At 41.8% G+C, this 22,106-nt stretch overlaps 1 protein-coding gene across 13 annotated transcripts in view; it reads right to left on the bottom strand.

The window, feature by feature from the left end:
- Positions 1–22,106, bottom strand: part of RALGAPA1 (Ral GTPase activating protein catalytic subunit alpha 1) — a 287,874-nt gene that overhangs the window by 178,266 nt on the left and 87,502 nt on the right. For 9 of the 13 annotated variants that reach the window (XM_053285328.1, XM_053285342.1, XM_053285334.1 and 6 more), the window contains exons 15-17: positions 20,511–20,748; positions 18,986–19,147; positions 5,968–6,108 (exon numbers count right to left, since the gene is read on the bottom strand). In XM_053285328.1, coding sequence (XP_053141303.1) covers positions 5,968–6,108; positions 18,986–19,147; positions 20,511–20,748 — 541 coding nt within the window. The remainder of the gene's footprint in view (positions 1–5,967; positions 6,109–18,985; positions 19,148–20,510; positions 20,749–22,106) is intronic. The other 4 variants (XM_053285349.1, XM_053285394.1, XM_053285398.1 and 1 more) reach the window with 1 other exon arrangement.

Genomic DNA, 22,106 nt, shown 5'->3' with positions numbered 1-22,106 from the left:
TGGGTGGGTGGATGCCTGACTGGTACCCAGCTCCCCTCCCCCAGTTGTAGAATCCTGGTGTCTGCTTGCCCCAAGAGTGCCTCCAAGCAGACTCTAGCCAAAGAATCCAACTCCTGGGAGACTCTAGCCAAACACCACTGGAAACGTCAGGACAGAAGGGGTGGGGTAGAGAGGCCACAGTAATCCCCTGTCCTCCTTTGCCTTCCCTTCCCTTAGACTTGCGCCATTGTAGCAAAGTCCGGTCCAAAAACAGCTCCCCCAAATAAAACTTTTTAAAAATTTTTTGGGGGGGATTTAGTTTTTCTAGCTTCTTCGTGTGCACCACAGTGCTAGATATAGCGCCTGTGTGGCACACAGAGCATAGACAGACCACCCCCAATCCCACAACCCCTTAAAGGCACTACTTCTCCCCCACCCCCAGAGGCAAAGCTTATACTTTTTAAAAAACCCAATATGTCCAGGATGCTGTGAGGCAGAGCCAGGAGCAGATTGCCAGGAAGAGTGGGGGATGCTGCTGCTGGATGTTGTGGGCAATGGTGAAAGGGGCCTACTCCCCAAGTTGTCCCCACTGCTGTGGTGCCGCACAGGCTCACCTATCCGGAGGAGCCTAGTCCCACAGTGCAGCCGCCTGTGGCAGCTGAAGAAGAAGAGGGCCTCCCCTGTCAGGAAAACAGCTCTTCTTTCTATGGCGGGGAGGAACTGTCGTCAGCTGCTAGCCTATCCAGATCGCTTCCACCATCTTCCCCAGTCCCTCCTGGCAGTGCAGCCTCCCTGTATAAGACTGAGGAGAAGCAAGCAGAAGGCATTCCGGTTGTTCCAGGGAATAGTGGTGGTGGCCCCCAGAACGAACCAGCAGCCCCACTACTACCACCACCAAAACAGTCAGAGACTACGAGCATCATGGTGGGACCACTTTACACTCAACCTTAGTGACCCACACCATGCTGTCTGCATCCACTGCATGATACAGGTCAGCATGAGTACGGACCCAAACCATTTGAGGACTGCAATGCTACAGCACCTGTGACTCCCTACTCCTGCTGGCAGCAGAGGCGTAACTATAGGGGGGGCAGGGGGGGCACGTGCCCCGGGCGCCATCTTTTCTGGTCACGTGGGGGGCGCCGCCATGACCAATTTTTTAAAAAAAAATTTAAATTTTTTTGTTAATACAAATGTTTCCTGCTCAGTGCAGCAGCACTGCAGCAGTCAAGGGAGCGTGTTGGTGCCCCCTTCCCCACGAGCGGTCCCTTCCGCGCTGCCTGCGCCCCCCCCCATTGCTTTGCTGGCGCCTGGCGGCCAGTCAGTGGCCTGGCTTGGCGGCGGCGGGCGCTTGTGAGGAAAAACCTAAGTATAATGTAGTATGTTGGAAGCGGCGGCGGGGGGGCGCCATTTCAGTGTTTGCCCCGGGCGCCGTTTTCCCTAGTTACGCCTCTGGCTGGCAGATATAGGCCTGGTGGGTCCTTGGATAGTGGCAAGGCACCTGCTCCTGCTCCCAAGCAGAGGAAGCTGCCTGCGCAGTGGGTGCAGTCAGTGGGCAAGCAGTCTGGACATCCAGAGCCTCATCTCATCTCCCAGGTCATTGGGGAGATGATCACTTTGGACAACCAGCCATTCCAGGTGGTGGAGAACACCAGCTTCTGCTGGCTGCTGCTACTACTTGCCCAAAACACCTTCTCACATATTACCTTTAGCAAGTGGGTGGTGCTCTCCCTGTACCAGGCATTCAGCAAGACTGTGTAGGGGCTTCTGCACACAGCAACACCTAACACCAGTGTGCACTTCACTGAAGATCTGTGGAACAGTCCCAGTGGGAGGCATGCTGCTTGCTTGTCCCTCATGGTGCTCCGGTAGAGGAAGGAAAGCGAGGGGACATTTGCTTATGGTGGCGTGGCCAACTACTCCCATGCAGCGAAGCACAGGGTGGGCAGTGATATATGCGACAAAGGTGCTGAGAGGGAGCACCTCATGGAGGCACCCAAGCAGGGTCAGTTTGTGTCCATCCATTTTGCGGCGCACACTCTGAACCTGGCTGTGTGGGATGCACTTGGTCCTATGGCTGCAGACAGGCGATATAGCCCCGCTGCAGGTGCTAGATGTCAACCTGCTGCCATCACGGCTGCTCTTGTGGAAAAGTGCCACAAGATAGCAGCTTACTTCCACTGCAACAAAAAGGGTAGGCATATGCTCAGGGAGTGGCAGCTTGGGCTGGGCCTACATGAACTCTCAATCCCTCAGGATGTTCCGACCCAGTAGAACTCCACCTCTCTCTTGTTCTCTTGCCTGTGGGAGCGAGAGCAAGAGTTGGGCATCCACGGCCTGGCAAGGAAGTGTAGCTTGGAAATATGTGACCTATCCATGAGGACTGGGTGCTCATTTCCAAGCTTGTCTTGGCACTCAAGCCTCAAACAGCTTGTGTGTTGAGGCAACAACACTGAGACAAGCTTTGCTGGCTATAGCTTGCCAGTTCAACAAATTGATTCATTTTTTGTGCTTCAGTCTGAGGTCAAATTGAATAGCAAAAAATGATTTGTGCACGTCTCTAATAATTAAATGCAGACTAGTAATGTCCAGCCTACAATTTATAAAAACCATGCCAGTTCTAGAGCCAGCACTAAATAGAGCATTCTAATCTCCTAATTTTGGCAAAGTAGCAGGTTAACAGAGAAGGAAACCTGATCTTAAAATACGGCTTTACTTACCCCCCACTTCAATTGTAGTCAAACAAATCACATCTCTTGTCAAACAAATCACATCTATGTAAATTATCTTGCACATGGCTTTGATCCAAAGAATCATGGCACAAGGGGATGGTACTTCTGTGTGAATGTGTGTGTACATACTCATTCCTCTGCCACAGGATATGAAGATGGCCACAAGCAGGGTTTAGACAGCCTTAAGCAGGGTTTAGACAAATTCATGGAAGATAAGTCTATCAATGGCTTCTAGTCCTGATGGCCATAGGTTACCTTCATGTTCAGAGGCAGGATGCCTCCAAATACCAGTTGAAGGGGAGCAATGGCAGGAGATGGGGCATGCTGTGTGGCTTCCCAGAGCATTGGTGGCACACTGTGAGAGTGCTCGACTAGACAGGATTAACAAGTAGAAGGCTGCAGGTTCAAATCCCCGCTGGTACAGCAGCGATACAGGAAGATGCTGAAAGGCATCAGCTCATATTGTGTGCAAAGACATAATGATAAACCCTCCTGTATTCTACCAAAGAAAACCACAGGCCTCTGTGGGTGCCAGGAGTCGAAACTGACTTGACGGCACACTTTACCTTTACCAACATACTGATTATATGTGAGGTACTAAGGCTTTGCACACCATTTCATTTCCACATCTTATAATGCTAAAGTTTGCCTTTCAGTATCTAAATAATATGCCGCAATAATAAATACTTAAGACAAAGTAAATTATTTGGTCTTAAACTAATGCTTCAAATTGAAGAGAACTAATCACACTAAAAAGAGCTATTCTGATAACTGGATAGAGACGATAGCTGTACTGATCAGTTTTTCAAAGGAAAATGATTTTCCAAGTAATGAACAAGAAGATAATCTTGTCATAGCCAACTGAACAGTATTCTGACACAAAACAGAGATGACTCTCTTTGCAATCACAACTCTTGGAAGCCTGCAAAAAGAGTCTGTTTGATGAGGTGCGCTGATCTTAAAATGTGAGTTGATAGTAAAGAACGTTACATATGACAATGAAATATGGTTAGTTTCACAAGCATCCACACCCAATAGAAGAACATGACTGTAATAATTTAGTACAAAATGGTATATTTAGGGCAAGTTAACTAAGTTTAGAAGCAATTATGTATTACACAACATCAATGAAGATGCCTCTTGGAGGACCCCGAAGGAATCAACATAGCCTTTCTTAAGTGTAAAACAACATTCCAAGTAGGGATGTGCACGGAATCGGTTCAGAGGCCCTTTATGGGCCTCCGAACTGGTCCTAAAGACCAGCGGTTTGATCGGTTCAAAGGTGAGGGCGGATCTCTTTAAGGGGGGGGGAGTGTGTTCTTTCCCCTCCCACCGCATTTCCCCCACTGGTTCTGCCTTTTAAAATGGTCCGGGGGAGGGGGGGGCAGCATACCTCCTTGCTGCCCCAGTGCCTCCACGGACTGGTAGTTGCTGCTGCGTCGTGACACGCACACATGCAGTGGCAGCTTCGGGTCACTTCCAGTCTAAGGAGGCACCGGAGCAGCAAGGAGGTATGCTGCCACCCTGCCAGACAGTTTTAAAAGGCAGTGCTGACAGGGGAAATGCAGTGGGAGGGATAAGAGTATCCTCCCATGTCCTTAAAGAGATCCCCACCACCACCTTCGAACCGGCAAAAGTAATATTTTTTTTCTACACTCAGTTGAGCATATGGAATATTTCTATGATGGTAACACAGCAGAACAGAGCGCGCACATGCACACACTCGCAGCCAGATTCAAGTTGTACAAGTATTGTGGAAATGCTAGTTTTAAAAAGTAAATGAATTCATAACAACTGGACATGGTGTCTTCAGTTGCCAGTGATTCTTACTGTTGGAAAGAAAGCAGACAAAATGTGTGTGAGCTTTGGATATACATCGGATGGAAGACTCAAGTTTAAGTTTCTTTTTCATTATATCCAATTCAATATTTAGCACATCTGATCTACAGATGTTTGGGTGTCCAAAGCTCAAAGTGTTTGTTGTCAAGCCTTTCTCAATCAGGAGACTAATGTTTCATCTAAAGAGCTTAGACCCTTGATTAAAGTGTCCATATGCTACTGCTATATTGCAGCTGTATGTACTAGGTGGATTGCCCAGAACTAAGCTGATTTAGTTGTGAAGATATTTCTTTAGCTAGGATAGTATTTTACTTTACAGCATTTCTCAATGCTTCTGAAGGGGATTGCAAGAGTAATGCCAATTAATCTTACAATTCCATTCAAATTCCTGGTGTATTACAGATACTTTCTATTAACAAGTCTTTAAAAGATTGGAATTACCAAACACTACCAAATCCTAGTGTACAATGCATAAAGTAGTGCATTTGAATTGCAAATGAAAAAAATAATAAATATAAAACTTTGGAATTTAAAGGCACAAAAGATTAAAAAAATTCAGCTGCTTCAAAAGAAAACCTACCATAGTTGATCAGTACTGTATTGCTTTTTCCTATCCAGCATGGGAATTCAGGTTAAAATAAAATGTTACACAAGGTAACATTGGAGGCTTCAAAGATTTATTATTCAAGAGATGGTAACAGATTTCACTAACAGAAAAGCAGTTATCTGGCGAGGTCGGGAAGATCTGCTCTCTTTTAAGAGCCAGGCATATAAAACAAAAATTCACTTTCATTATTGTGGGGTTATTTACATTAGCAGTTACAAGACTTCCTTTTAGATATTATTTTGTATTTTATGACTGTGTGGCATTTAAGGTGATCTTCTCTTTTAGCAAATATTTATGACAGGTTTCCCAAAAACACTGATTGTAGTAAGCAATCAAAAGAAAAAGGCTGTAATGTCAGTAAATTCTAAAAAAATAACTAAAACAACAATGATGTGAACAGTAAAGTATGTGGAAAATATCTTCAACAACTCTAGGTTGAAGACTGTTATGGTAACAAAGCTTTTCTTTTTCCTTCTCCTGTTCTGCCAGCCTGGAGAACCTCTGCTTCAAAAACACTTCCCAGATATTTGAGTCAAATCAACTCTCTCTCTCTTTTTAATTCAGCTGTAAAAAGCAGAAAGTTACATTATTTTCATATTAATTGGCACAGCAATAGCTTCTCACATTTCCAAAATAAGCTGTAAATATAGCAAATCACATAACGCAAGATGTTCATTCTTAATCTCTTCCCATTTCCTCTCCACCCCTAAATATTTTACTTTGGAAAATGTAGTGATTATGCAGATTTTTGAAAGCAGAAGGATTAAAAAAGTGAAAAGGGGGTGCAGAAATTAGCAGAGGTGGCACTACCTGAAAGCTCATCAGAAAGGGGAGTGAGAACAATATCAGGCAAGAAGGGTTTGGAAGTATGGATCAGAACAGGAGCACTTTTAGCACTGCGTATATAGGCCGATGGCAGAGCACATTCACCAATGGATCGGCTTCTCATGGCTTTAAAAAAGGAAAAGAAAGAAGTGGGGAAGGAAAAAAAGAAGAGTGACTATAATGAAAGGCTTGTGTCACAGAAAAAGCAGCAACAGAGAAAACAAAGATAAAAAGGAAGAAAATTAATTAAAACATTTCAGCACGGCAGATATTGGCAGAGCTGTAAGGAAAAAATAATCAGTGGGCACATAAAACATTTTGAGTTTCAAACTTTTAATGCAAGACAGCAATAAAGCTTATAGTGTTCACAATTACAGTTATCTTGTATTCAATTAAACAAAACCAAAAGGCATTGTTTTTCATTGCATCAAGGGTTGAAAAAAGTCAGCAAGGTCAAAAGCCACAGCAGGAACACTCAGTATATATGCAGTACTACTATGATAAAACACATATCTTGTATCTTATCTAATCTAACCCTTATCCAAGTTAATTTTTTTTAAAGTAAGTGTCTTTTAGAGGAGAAAGTCTTAAGAGTTACAAGATACAAGGAGCAAGTATTAACCATGAAAAATAATTGGATTTATTTCTGTTCACAGAAGCTCAAGAGCTTAAAGGCAGGTTCAAACACACAAGCACATTTCTTTATGGATGCGTTCCAAATGTTCCTAGGGACACATCTGCATAGAGAATGTATTGTGTGAACTGGGCCATTCACAGATACAGCTGCAGGCTACTGATGGCAATTTTGCAATAAAAGCAGCACCTCCTTCAGCCTTCATGGTCATGGGAATCACTTTCAGCACCTGTAACTGGCTCTGTGGTCAAGCTGGGTTATACTGTACATCCTCCCTACCTTGAATGGCTGAACCAGTCCTAAGAGAAAACATGATAACCTGAAATGTTCTGTTCCAATGATTTCCTTTCAGCATTCTTTTAAGTAGTTTCAAGAATTTGGTCTCAGAATCAAAACATTAAATAATTCAAATTTAAAAATGAAAACACTTGCTAACTAAAATAAAAAAGATTATTTTAGATCGTACAAGTTTGGGGAAGCATAACATTTAACCAAAGATAAAGTACTGCAACTATTCAGGAGAGCAAAATGGGGCATCTAAATTGAAACATTACAGAATGAAGCAGAAAATCAAACACAGGTATGCTCCTGAACATGAGATGAAAATCTGAGCTGACTTTCTGCATAGCATATTCAGTACAGCATGGTTTACCTGTATGTAAATTACTGTTTTAGTATTTCCCCCTAAATTTCTACACAAGGTCTTAGTAGTTTAAAATATTAAAAGACTATATACTGTACTATATACTACTGCTCATAATTATGTCACCACCTAATAATTGGAAATTAGACTGCGTTATTAACAGCAGCCTTTAAAGTCTATTAACACATCCAACCTCCCCACTTCCTAATAACTTTTTGACTTCTTCACTGCTCATTCTATTTGAATCTGAATGAAAAAATCCTTGCTTAATATAGCAACATGGGTAAACGTTATATAACAAACTGAATGAATGTTAACAAGCTGATATTTGACCAATTGTATACAGTAGTTGGGTTCTGTGTAAATTAGAAACTTGTACACCAGCCATATGATCAGAAATCAGTTCAAAGGGTTACTTAAGCATTTTAGGAAGCAATTGTATTGGCCATGGATACACCATCAACTCCCTACTTTAAAACATGTGAAACATGGACATGTGAAATATGATGCTGGAAAGGCTTCTTAACATATGCTGCCAAGTGTTTAAGAATATATGTCTGGCCTTCACAACTGGTGTCTTTTTTGTAAAGAACACATAATACAAACTTTGATTCCGAAGTATATTAAATTAGGAAGATATGTTACCAATAAATAAATGGGGTACACTTATCTTAATCTTCCAGATCTGACTTTGGCAGGCTGGTGACTCTTAATTCATTACAGATATAAAATACTTTTTGAGTATTTTAGTGCTTAAGAAAAGAAAAAGTGACTTGTCAAGATGATGGATTAGCATCCCAAACATGCCTTGCATGAGCAGAAAGGGACTTTCACTTGTGCAAGATGCCCCCACCCCGCCTAGATTTCTGCTGATCCCCGCTTTCTGCAGTAGCCCTTGCACCCCAGCCTACCCTGCTCAGGATGGTTCCCTAACCCTCAAGAGTAGATTTCCAGAGGAAGAAAGAGGCAGGAAAGCTCGACTGCGTGAGCAGAGTTCTACTTGCACAACTTTGCATACAAGCTATTGTACTCTATCAGGCAATAAACTCTCATACCATCTAGAGTATGGATTTTTACTCCTATTTCTGATCTGCAGAGATGAAGTGACTGTTATAAACAATTCAACTAACCAGACAATTATTGCTAAATTGGTACCTCTGAAATAGCAAGGACATTTTTAAAAGCAAATGTGCGCTGAGCAAATAACACATGAGACAAGTGACTTAGGGCCAGACCAGATATGACAAAAAATGTTTGCTGTCATGTGCCTGCCTAAATAAAGCAGCAGGTAATTCTAACGTTAAAAGGCACACACGGTTGAGGGGAGTTTGATCCTTCCCACTTCTTGGCAATCTTTTGCATGGAAACAGGGGATGGAGCCTCAAGAAAGTGGTAGAGCACCTGCTTTGCATGCAGAAGGTCTCAGATTCAATCTCTGGCATCTCTACATAGGGCTGGCAAGGACTCTTGCTTGAAACCCTGGAGATGCTGCTAAGAGAAGGTAGTGTAGACTATACTGTACTAGATGAACCAATTGTCCAACTTGGTATAAGGCAGCTTCCTATGAAACAGAGCCCAATCTCTATTTAACATGAATTCTTCCTTCTCCTGGAACTTCTTCAAAGCTATCTAAATAAAAGCTTGATATCTGCTTCCAGAATTCACATACTGGAACAAGGGATCTCTTACTCAGCCACAATTTAAACACTTTGAGAATCTGTATTGATAAAGTGGTAGATAAATTTCCTAATTAAAAAAATAACCTGATAAGCATTCCCTAATGCTGAGATGAGAAAGTTCTATCCACAACTGTACTTTGCAATCGTAATAGCTAGCACTTTTGTTTCAGTTATGTGATAATCAGACTTGCTCTCAAGTGCTGCCTTGAAATAAGCTGTGCTGGAGTAATATGGGCCTTAAAAGCCACTTAACTCAAGGTTAACTAACAAGGGAAATGAATGTGAGTATATAAGATCAATGTTTTTAAAAGATGTATTTCTGTACCCTTCTGAATAATAAAAATGTTGCTCTCCTAGGTAATCGAAGATTTAAAAGGAAAATGAACTGCATATATAATTTTGTAACAATATAAAGGGTAATCTTGCAGAAAATCATTTTGATTAGGTACTACAATCCACAGAGAAATCTCTCACATATGCATTTCTCCTCTGAAGAAAAAGAATGAAATTAACAGTCTATGCTTCTGATAAGGTGAATATTTTAAGATTTTTTTTCCTAAAATGCCTGAAAATATGTTCAGATTTTTCCTCTAATAGAACTTTTAAAAGGAATTAACATGTAATGACAAATCTCTAGAACTAGAATATTCTAAATCACTTTTTAACTATTTTTGAAATGAACCAAGTATCAATACCTCATAAACATATAAAGGTTCAAACACTTGTTTTTGCCAAAACTAGGGAAATTGGCTAGTAAAGATTTTTCAACCCATGTGCATACAAAAATCACAAGGTAATTAAAACACACACACACAAGGTCAGACTAATTACATAAGCTGCATGCCACAGAAAATGAGAAATGTAATTCTGAGTCTTACACACATAGACTTAGTGTGCAACTCATGAACAGGCATGATATGGTATTCACTGAGATTCCACAAATTTAATGACAAGTGAAGATATTTTTTCTAACCTAAAATGGTCGACTTGTGCTTTTGAATTTCTACATTCAGTCCCAGCCAGACAGAATATAAACTGATGGCTGTGAACCACCTTGGTCACTTGTATTCACAGAGCTGGTTTAGAAATTTTTTTAAAAGGAACTTTTCATACAATTAATCAAACACCAGTTTGACAGGAATTGAAGATCCCTGCCATGTGCATACTCCCACGGAACATGAAATGTGAACCCAGGCTTTTTTGGCAATCTCCACTTGCATGCCAACCCAACATGAGCCAAGATCCATAATTTGGGATCTGAAGCCAGCTTGTTGATCTCAGCTTCATTTAGAGTTGGTTTGTTGCCAAGCAGAGATTGCTGAAAAAGCTTGGGTTCACAATACATGCTCCACAGAGGAGTGTGTGTGGCAGTAAAGGTGACATTATCTGTCAAGGTGACATTAATCATGCGAAGAGCCCCTGCGGATGGAATCTATGGGGTTCAGCACATGCATCTAGGCTTTTCTAACTCCCACCCTCATTGTAGTCCCCTGTATTTTCTGAAAAGCAAATTCTGAAGATCTAGAAAAACAAACTGCTGAAAGAGGGCTTATAGCCAAAAGTGAACATATCAGCAAGCCTCCAGTCCCTCAAAGTGTCAATGTAAGTGCATCAGGAAAAGCTGCATATTAAAATTAAAAAAAATTAAAGTTTTAATTTGTAGATGATTTTTAAATTGTTAAATTGTTTTAAGTTTTTGTATATATTTTACTGTTTTATGCTATTGTTAACCACCCAGAGACGAAAGTTTGGGGCGGTGTACAAATTTGATTAATAATAAAAAAATAAATTTAAAAAATATGCATTGCTTTGCAATTATCTTGAAGCTTTGCAAGTGCTAGTATCCCTTTAAGGGTAGAAAAAAATTAAAACACTCCATGCACATAGCCTAAACCACAGGGCTCTTTGGATCTCTCTCTCCCCCACCCCCTCACACACGCATACACACATGCACACTCACTATGAAATGTATTGACCAATCCCATTTTGTACCAAAATTTGCATCTGCTAGAACCAGTACAGAATATAGAAAAACACCACCCTAATACTGTTGTAACACTATATTTAAGGCTCTCTTTGACATCATGATCCTACATTTTCAACTGATATCACAAGCAAACAATGCTATTATGTATTCTGAACAGGAAGACAAAACAATGCCTGCAGAGACTGTCAAGAAAATGACCTTTTCCTTCCTATTATCCGATTATGATCAGAGAAGGAAATGAAACCAAAATTAACAATTGCAAGTAACGTAGCATGGCTCTAGTTAGCACAATATATTTAGTTTGGGGCAGAACAAGTTACTCTGAAACCAGGCCTTCCCCAGTAATCAAAGGCAGTCAGGTTACAAACTGAGTAGTATATGACTTGTGGCATCATAAATGACTAACTTTAAGTTCTGAAAGCTGTCTATTCCAACTAACAACACACATATATATATAATGCTTCAACAGCTTTCACTTATGCTTAACAGAACTTCTAGATAAGGAACATTAATAGGTTCTAGAAAACTACCAGAATTTTTTTTTAAAGTAATAAGTAGTATTTTATGGACTATAAGACTCACTTTTTCCCTCAAAATATATCCGCCAAAATTCAGGTGCGTCTTATACGTTTTAACAGTTTATATGTTTTAACTCTGAAAAACTGGATTAAAATTAAGGTATGTCTTATAGTCCGTAGCATCTTATAGTCCGTAAAATACGGTAATCCTAACATAAGCAGTACTTATAAACGATGAGATATTCAACAGAAATTTGAAACACTTTTTTTTAAAAGCGGAAGTGTGAAGTATATGTAAAACCTATTCTACAGATGCATAATTTAAAGTATGAATTTGTTGGGAACTTCTGTTAGGACAGAAGATCGGACTTGAAGAATTTCAAACAAAGGTTTTTAATCTGTGTGCCATTAAACACCGAGGAAAGGAGAGAACTACTTGTTCATAGGGCTTGTTGTAGGTGTGAATGAACACTGATGGACCAGAGCAGGTGACATAACACACTTAAAGATTCCTATAAAAAGGAGAGCCAGGTTTGTGCCTTGATTTGCGCAACATGCCAACTCAGACTGTAACACAGATTCATTTCACCTACCTAGAGTGACTTAGCAGGAGTCCAGTCTAACAATTTCTGGCAGTCTGTTACATATATTTTAATACTGAGTGTAATGAAACAGCAGGCTTAAAGATAATTTTTGCCGATCCCTGTCCATTCCTCTTCAATGCTGCTATGGCACTGTGCTCTAGTTCTGCTTCTCTACCAGACACTTGTGGGTAGAAGAGGGAGAGGGAAGCTGCATGTGCACTGCTTTACATTTCCACCCTTGCTAGAAAAGTACTAATAGCCCTTTTAGACTAGAAAAGATTGACACACAGCACACACATAGCCCTAGTTCTCTAGTAAACACAGTTCAGTTTCTATGCATGGTTCTCCAAAGGAAAAACATGCCTTATATGAGACAGGTCAGTTGGCCACCCAAGTGCTCACCTGGGGAAAGCACAGGTGAACAAGCAAAGGCCAAAATAAGTGTCGCCTTACTTATCCAAAGTAAATCAAGTTAGCTTATTAAATTAAGTCTGCATATAAGCTTCATAAGGATAAATATCAGTGATTTTAATTGAAATTAGCTTTCAAATGGAACTATAAATTATTTGTAACCCAAACAGCATTCCTATCCAATATATCAATGCTTTGCAAGCGTGCATTTTATAAACAATACAGAGCCTAACAGGAAGGTAACAACTTAGTCCAAAGCAAAAGATACACTAAGTATCTTTTGAAGGCAATGAAAAAGGTATCCGTTCCAAATCCAAAGGACTCCTTCCATTTCTGGAACAACTATATGCTCCTGACAAATTCCACTCTTATTCTGGTGTTATACCAATGGGTAACAAGAGCTCTGTAAGATAAGATTATGAGTAATAAACATAGCCATCAAATCCCCTGAAACTCTGGATCTGAACTGCTTGCCATGTGTCACAAATGCTATACCTAAAAACAGGTTGCTCACCTGTAATTGATTATCTAGTAGTGATCCATGACGTCCATTAGTAATGGGTTAGTTCCACCTGCGCAGAACTCCCTCAGTGTGGAGTACCACAGCTCCTCTTGGTGCTTCTGCCCCGCCCCACACGACTGATACTTAAGGTGGGAGGAACGTCACTCCCTCAGTTCCTGGACAACTGCCAGTGCACACAACCATCCTTGCAGTTTCATAGGTGAATTCATTATATTAGACTTGAACTACTGCAGTGGAGAGATCCAGGTGGGTCAAACTGATGTCAATGGATCACTACCAGATCATCAGTTACAGGTGAGCAACCTGTTCATCTGGATCATGATCTGTTGAACTCCATCAGTAATGGGTGTTTAGTGAGCTTTGTAGGAGGAGGGAGCAGTAGTTATTGCAACACCCTTTTAGGACCTCTCTCCCAAGCTTTGCCTCTGCTGCAGATCAAAAGTCTATAGCATAATGTTTTATGAGGGGGATTTTCAAAGAGCAGGTTAATGCTTTACAGATATCTAAGTGGGCTGCTGAGGTTGTATAGGCCCTGGTAGAATACACTCTTATGGATCTTAGGGGCTCTGTTTTCAGAAGCTTGTAGGTTAGCAGAATGAGCTCGACCAGCCAATGGGATAAACACTGTCTAGATATGCAGTTTGAGTACCAGTAGAAAATAAGAATGCCTTGGCCACCACGGTGTCACCAGAATGCAAGAAACTCAATGAAGTAGTAGCTTCACCATCACTTGGCTTATGAGAGGCAATGGAGAGTACATGTAGAATACATCCTTGGTCCAGTCCAACTGGAAAGCATCTCCTAGTGACTGCGGATCGTATCCCGCTCCGGAGCAGAAGCTGCTGCACTTAGTGTTCTGTAAGGTTGCTAACACATTTATTTGCGGCCAGCTCCAGGCTCTGAATATTGGTTGCAGATATCTATCTCCCACTCGTGTCTTTCAAATCACTTCTATGCCCAGCTCTTAGAGAAGTTGCAACAGATACAATATTTGAGAAAGTAACTCTTTGTCCCTGGACACTAGAAGCCAGTCATCGAGGTACAGGAAGATAGTCAATCCTCTGGTCCTTAGGTGAGCCACTACAACCAACATACACTTTGTAAAGATGTGTGGCGCTGTGCTTATGCCAAAGGAAAGTACCTTGTACTTAAAAATGGAGTTGCCTACTGTGAACACACCTGGCCTGGTTTGGTTAGAATTCGCAACGGACCCAGACAGGGCCAGTTTGGTTTTGCCCCTGTTTGAACACCCCACCTGTTTGGTTCGGGGTGTGTGTGTGTGTGTGTGATCAAACATTAAAAAATTTTTTTTAAACTTACCCCATCTAGGGGGCTTGGCCCGGCCACGCAGGGTCCCACTGCACAGGCGTGGCAGACTCCAAAATGGCCACCACTCTGGAGAATAGGTAATTTTTATAAACAGGAAGGCTGGCGGGAGGAGCGGGATCCTCTGTGGACCACCCCCCCAGAGGAAGCAAGTGTGTGTGTGTGTGTGTGTGTGTGTGTGTGTGTGTGTGTGTGTGTACATATGTGTGTATCTATCTATCTATCTATCTATCTATCTATCTATCTATCTATCTATCTATATAAAAATAAATAAATTAGGCTCGAGGATGTGGGGGGTTGCGGTCCAGGGTTGGTTTGGCTCAACCCCAAACCGGCAAACCGAACTGGTTCAATACTGAACCGATTCGGATTCAAAGCTGTTTGCACACCCCTAGCTGGCGCGAGCTACAAAGATTCTGTTATTTAGACTCTGCTTGCTTGGTGCGTTGGCCCCGATTGCCCTTGCCTTTGTACTGATACAGGTGCTTTTGGTAGGGTTGATAGGGCTTTCCTATAGTTTCTTCTTTCCTGTTGCCTGTAACCTGTTTTTGGTCTATAACAGGCCCGTTCAACTTAGGCCCCACAGCTGTTTTTGGACTACAACTCCCATAATCCCCAGCCACAATGGCCAATAGTCACAGATTATGCGAGTTGTAGGCCAACATCTGCAGGAAGACTGAAGTTGAGTAGGCCTGGTCTAGAGTACGATTTATATTTTGAAGTGTAGGATGTTTTAGCCATAAATTTTGACTTTTTAAGCTTTTCCATGGTGAAATCAGACTGTTCACTGAACAGGCCTTTTCCATCAAAAGGAAGACCTTCTATCTTGTCTTTCATGTCATTTTGCAATGAGGCTGACCTGAGCTAGGCATGGCACCTTAAAGCAACTGATGCAGTCATGGCTCTGGATTCAGATTCTGTGAGATATTTTGCTGGACTCAGCTGTTGTCGAGTTAGTGCTGACGATTTTGCCATAACCTGCTTGAAGTGTGTTTTTAGCTCTTTCGGGGAGAGAGAATCTAATTCTTGTTTTACTGTTTCCCAGAGGGAGTGATTATACTTCACCATGAAGATGGAGAAATTGGTGATTTTAAATGATAAACATGCCATTGAATATATTTTTCTACCCACAACATCTAATTTCCTCGCCTCTCTATTTGCAAGGGTCATATGATGGGGGCCAGACTTTGAAGAAGTAGCACAGTCAGTTACTAATGAATTGGGCACAGGGTGTTTGTGCAGGTATGTATTTTTGTTCTCTTCAACTTTTTTTGTTCTCTTGAACCCTCCAGTCTTTTAGATGACGGTGTAGGAGTATGGGCAACTTCCCAAGCACTTTATGCTGCCCTTGAGATCACTGGGAGGACTGGAAGGGCCACTGGTTGTGCTGAAAGGGATTTGGCCATAAAATTATAGACCGGATCATCGATAGTCACAGTCTGTGTCTTTAAATCTAGGCCCAGGGCCTTTGCCATTTCCTTGACTTGAACACAATAAGCCTTCATTTCCTCTGTAGGTGAGACATGAGAAGGCACTGCAACATCCAGAGAAGGGTCAGAAAGAACATCTACCGTGTAAGGGTCAGATTCAAAGTCCAAGGAGCCATGATGACTGTCAGGCTGAGAGAACACAGGTGACTGAGGAATTGGCGATACAGATGGCACTGGGTCATATGTTGGAGGTGGCACAGTCTGTGTTTCAGTGGACTTTTGTTTTGCTTTTTTCTGATTTTGCGTTGTAGCTGAAACCTTTTCAGGTTGTCCTGGAAAGGAGGGAAATGTCTGAGTGGACCCTGCAGAGATTGAAGTCTTTTCCCCTTGAAAGATAGCTATTGCGTCTCCTGTTGCCAAGGTGCATATCAACATACCCTGGGTAAGGGCAGTTGTCAAAGGATTTTGTCTGCGAAACCCTTTAGACCTCCATGACCTGTCTTCTTGGTAATCATATACCAGGCCAGGTGAATAGAGTCCCAAGTTCTTAGAAGAAGCAGTTTGAGGTGGTGGCCGATGTTGGAAACTGCAGGCATGTCAACTTGTAGTTGTAGCCAAATGGGGCGCCATCGGTGCATAGCAGACTGGTGGTATAGTTAGAGCAGCCAGAGGCGCTATCTGGGGCGTAGCCATTAAGGGATCTTGAGGGACCTCTGCAAGTGTTTGGAACCCTCTGAATGTCACAGTAGATGGCATACTGTTATTGGAATCCAGTATTGGCAGGAAAGTCTGAGCCATCGAGAGCCTGTATCCTCCAGAGCCTTCTCTCCATCGTCGTCTTCGATTTTGAAGGAGACAGGATCTTGACACCTTGGAGTAACACGCCTCAATTCTGTCAGTAACGGGGTGTTGAGAATGGATACTGGAAGATGATGATGTGTCGACGGAGAAGCTATGGGCGCTGGTGATGGTGATATCGATGTTGATTTTGGTATCGGCTTCGGTGACTAATTAGCCCTCGATACCAACAGTGTTGGCCTCAGCGTCGACAAAGGTTGTTCCACTAGTTGCTTCGAAGTCAAAGACTGTTGGGTTGCACTTCATGTCAGCTGCTGGGTAGCACTTGATGTTGAGGGGTGTTTCAGCATTGACAGCGGCTCTGGTGCTGATGGGCGGTCTGTTGAAGTGTTTTTTTGTGTCCTAGGCCAGGAACCCTCTAATACGCTCAATGTCAAACGATTCAATACTGAGGAAATAAAGGCACCCTGAAAGCTAGTTGGAGATGGTGCGGGGGAGTAACAGCAGGAGAGAGGGCATGCCCTCAACTCCTGCCTGTGGCTTCCAGCAGTATCTGGTGGGCCATTGTGCAAAACAGAATGCTGGACTAGATGGGCCTTGGGCCTGATCCAGCAGGCCTGTTCTTATGTTCTTATGGTGTGGTCTCTGAGATTGAGGTCTTTCTCTTCTTTTTGGGTGGCTCAGATGCTGCTTCTACGAAATGCTTATTTCTTCAGCCTCTTAGGAGGCTTTGGTGATTTAAAAGCTGTAGCATTTAAGAAACTTCAGACTGAATTGTATTTTGCTCTGATTTCAGAAGCAGTAGGCTCTAGCCTACAGTGAGACCATTAAGTCTTGTAGAAATGACAAGTCTAATGCATATACAAAATAAATAATTGTAAAGTGGTATTAGCATTTAGACTGCATTTGTGCAGTCCTTGGGCGAGATGCTGGTTCCGAAGGGCCTGCCCCCTCAAACGTTGAAGGATTCAAAGGGCTCAATACATCTGAAGAACAGCCCTTAGTCTGAGCTCCCTGTTGTGTCTAGTCTGCTTCAAGAACAAAATGCAGACCTTACAAGTCGTGGTGTTATGCCCTTCTCCTAGGCATAGGAGACCGAGATCGTGCCCATCTTGTGACAGAAGCTTAGCTCTACACTTAGAACAATGTTTAGAAGTCCCCCCCGCTCAATCCTTTTCCCTTTAACTATCCATAATTGAAAAGAGTTGATGGTCCAAAGTTCACTAGCCAAAAATTCAATCCTTTCCCTCCACTCCCGAACTCACACACTGAGAGGAACCAAGACGAAGAGCCACAGCAACTGAGTAACCGATCGCTACAGCGGTCAAAAAGGAACTGAGGGAGTGGCATTCCTTCCACCTTAAATATTAGCCATGTGGTCACGTAGGGTGGGGCAGACGCGCTGTGGTACTCCACGCTGAGGGAGTTCCACTCAGGCGCAGAACCCATTACTAATGGAGCTCAACGGATCACAATCCAGATCATTACCTTCCCTGTCTCATCGCAATCCCTAAAATTAACCAAGGCAATTCTCCTCTCCTTATCAAATTCAAACGGGGCACACAGGTGCTCTTAGTGGTTGCTCTACCACTATGGAAATTAAAAGATTAAACATCAGATTTTTAAAATATGGACTGATAATCAGTGGCTGGTTTTAACCAAACAATGAAGTAGTAAATTTAGTAGTTACTTAACTTTACTATATTTTTATTTCTGCAGTGAAGTGTTGTGATGGACTCTTAGCCTTCAGGGTAAAACAAAGTACAGAAATAAATAAAATTACTTACAATCAGAAAAATGACTGATATTGATGGAAACCTTGCTATAGCACAAACTTCCAACAGCCCAATCCCGTGACTTCCCTTTAGCTGCTAAAGCAGCAATTGTTCCCTTAAAAAGGCAAAGCCAGATAATTCTAGTTTCTATCAGAGGACGTTGCACCACAAGCTCTTGCTACTAGAAAAGACCAACAGAGTTTGGCCAGTTTTCATTACAATGCCATGCTACAGACAAGGCCAAGAACCTGTTCACAGGAGTGTACCAGATACCCTTATATAATTCCACATCAGAAATAGGGGAAGCCACACATGTAGTAGCAGCTGTGGATGTTGTGCCTACATTGAGGCTATGGATGGATCACAGTGATCTGAATGATGCCTGCATAAGGGTACCAGTTGTACCCTTATGCAGTTGGTACCCTAAAGACAAATCCTTACGCTGTGCCTAAATAAGTGCCTCACAAGTAAGTTCATGGTGGCCATGTTAACTGTAAAAATTAATTTGTACCTAATCAACAAAAATAAATTATTTCATCACCTAATGTACTATATAAGATTGCCATGTGCACATGTATACATTAGTAGCTATAGTACATAGAAAACTTATGTAGAAAGTCCTCTGTGCCCAGACAGAAATGGACTATTTTTTCTTCTTCTATTTTTGTGGAACGCCTATGTTCTCCAGTACATACCAACTGTTTTCTGTCGTACTATGCTCCTGGCCTTTTCTGTTCCTGGAGATCCAGTAGTAGTTGCACTACGCTGCCTCATTGGGGCCTGTCCAGGTTGATCACGACTCCAGCCTCTTGAAAATGACTTATCAACAGAGGCCTTTTGAAACTCATGTCCAACACCTGTAGAGGATATAACCCAACACACAATTATGACCAGCATGGATGATAATACACATTTTCCACCCAATTTAAACTAATGATGTTACTCAGTGCCACAACATATTACTTCAAAAATACTACTCGGATAAGAATTGCATTTGTGGTCCTGATTCATGCACCTATATTTAGAGAACAATAAAATCAAGATCTGTCACTGTTAAAAAAAATAATCTATTCTATCATTCTGGTAATGTATAAGCAATGATACATACATACCAATTTAAAACTGATTACTAAATCTACATTCCAGATTCTCTTATGCCAACTGGTTAATAAATATTATGTTTTCCCCTTCTGTTACAATCTACCACCACCTTACTACAGTTAAAAAACTAAAAGGAGTTTATGATCATGTGATCCCAGAGCATGGTCTGAGGGCAAATGATACAGTCTTGTTGAAGCCAATGACTGGATAACTCGTGTATTGAAGCCATGATTGGATAACCCATGTATGACATTTTGAGTTCCATGATGGAAGAGAGGCAGCATATAAATTTAATAAGTGGTGTCTATAAAGCCTTCTATAGCCCAAAGAGCCATGACTGAATTTTCTGATTTAACAATTTTTTTTGTTTTTATTTCTGTTAACATCATAACTACTAATCGTTTACCTAAAGGCATATTTGCCCCACCCAAGTTATGTTCCATTTTGAGATTTCATATCCTTTTCTCTTGGAGCATCCAGCTATTGGTCTTTGCAGGAATTCTGTCTGTACTTTCAAAGATCAGACAAGTTACTTGTAAGCAAGCCTACCATGTACAACAGCAGCTTAGGGTGATTACTCCTGAGTAGATTAACTGGTGTGCGTTGTGGGCAGAGAAACGGGTTCTGGCCTACAAGCTGACAGATCCCTTTCCTCCATCAGGTGTATGCCTGATACTGCCTAAGAAGGGCTCCATTATTAAATGGCAAGCTAGAGACCTCCCTATCCACAGATCTGCTTGTGAGTATATAAACCTGCTGCCTCACAGAGCAAGAAACAAATACAATGTCCCCCAAAGTATCTGTTGAGTCCTTGTGCACTATAGATGATGAATGGTTTATCCAGACTTTTGCAAAAGTACTGCAAAACTAGCTGTCAAATATGAATTATTATTATTTATTTAACGTGTTTTTATACCACCCCCAAAACTTATGTCTCTGGGCGGTTTACAACATATAAACTTAGTTATTTTAGACATAAAATATTGTTGAAGTACATTCAGTATATCTTCTACACTGATTTTAAAGAAAATACAATAGCTTGTGGTGTTCCTGCTCATCTAATTCATATCACTGATTTTTAATCTAGTTGGATTGTTTGCTGCATCCTATGTGCCTTACCTCTGCCTTTATACTTCTTTTGCTTCTGCTCACTTAATTTATCCAGTGGCAAGTCACCAAGATCCAAGCTGTACAAGTTTCTAGCTAATACTTTAGTTAAAGTTTCCATAGTCATTGACCATTCTGTGGCCAGCTCTTCCCAATAAGTCAATGAGGACAATACTGACAACAGATCATCCCAAAGTTCTCGAGAGATATACACATTTAGATTTGCTTTGATCCAAGCGACTATGAGAGTCTAAGAACAAACACACAAGAAGTGAAGAGAGAGAGAGATTTAACATGTGACAATGGAACAAGAGTATACAACTCAACTCATTCTTGGGACCAATTTTATATTTTTATGAATTCAGGAAGGCTGCATTGCTGAATTAACTATGGAAAACAATTTTTGCTACATTGTATCAGAGTTTTCTTTTCTCTGTTGCTGTCTATTCTTTTCTTCCTGAGTCCCGTAGCACATCCTGTCTTTTTTTCTGTATTGCTACAGATCTCTTTGAACCCCATCTCTATTAACCCTTCAATCTTTTAACTCCATAGCACTCTCTTTTCTTTCTACCTCTCACCATATATGTTCCCTTCCCTCTTGACAGCATCATCTGTCAGCTAACCCTCTCACTCTTTCCCTATGCACAGATCTCTCTAGAGTCCCATTTCTCAACTGCCCCCTTTTATCTCTGCAACCCATCTTACCCCACTTTTTCTGTCTCCCCACCCCACAGATCTCTCTGCTACATACACTTTCCCAGCCACGTCCCTCCTCCATCTCAGTCCCTGCTTTTCTCCTTCATTCTCTATTTAATGCTGTATTTCTGCCCACCCACTCCACCATGTCTCTATCTCTCCTTGTGGAGTTCAGTGACAACAGCACACTCTGTTTTCATTCTCCCCAAAATATACCCCAGTGAAGGAGACTCAGGGCCAAATTACGTTAGTTAAATGTATTGGTGGTCACTGCATGGTTTACTTGGTTTTTTTGCAAGGGGGGAAGAGGATAATGATGAACAGCGATTCAGCCCTTTCTAATAAAGGCACCGTTGGAAGCTTTCCTCTATGTAACAGCACTGGGGGCGGGCAGGGTGAAGAGGGGGAAAAGGCCATTGCACAAGGGTAAAGAGTTAATGCCGCCACCCCTTGCATGCTGCACTTTTTATCCTGAAAACCCTCCATGGTTGTTATTTAAGTTTTTAACACACATACACACACACACACACACACACAAATTACACATTGTTTAATGTAATGTGTTTGGCACCCAGACACAAGTGAACTGTGTAGCACGGCTGGATGGCAATGTGGCACAAACTCTACCGCATGCCTGTCTTTAGAGAGAGGAGTAGCAACACTGACATGCGACAAAGGCATTTTCCCACACCCACTCCCACTTTTGATGGGCTTGGTTTGGCTTACATGTTTCCACAAAGCTGTGCAAAAGAAAATGCAAACAATGTATGGCTATTATGTACATTTACTATGCTATTCTTCCATGCAACTAGGACTGAACAAGCAGCACAGTGAATTCAGACAACATTCAAATCTGGTGTTGAATGGAAGCCATCTCAGCTCAGCTGAGCCTAACCTGATCCATACTTAAAA

The sequence above is a fragment of the Hemicordylus capensis genome, chromosome 1 (assembly GCF_027244095.1).
Source record: "Hemicordylus capensis ecotype Gifberg chromosome 1, rHemCap1.1.pri, whole genome shotgun sequence".
Classification (NCBI taxonomy): domain Eukaryota; kingdom Metazoa; phylum Chordata; class Lepidosauria; order Squamata; family Cordylidae; genus Hemicordylus; species Hemicordylus capensis.
Note: the sequence above shows the minus strand (reverse complement) of the source record. Positions and strands in the feature narration are given on the sequence as shown.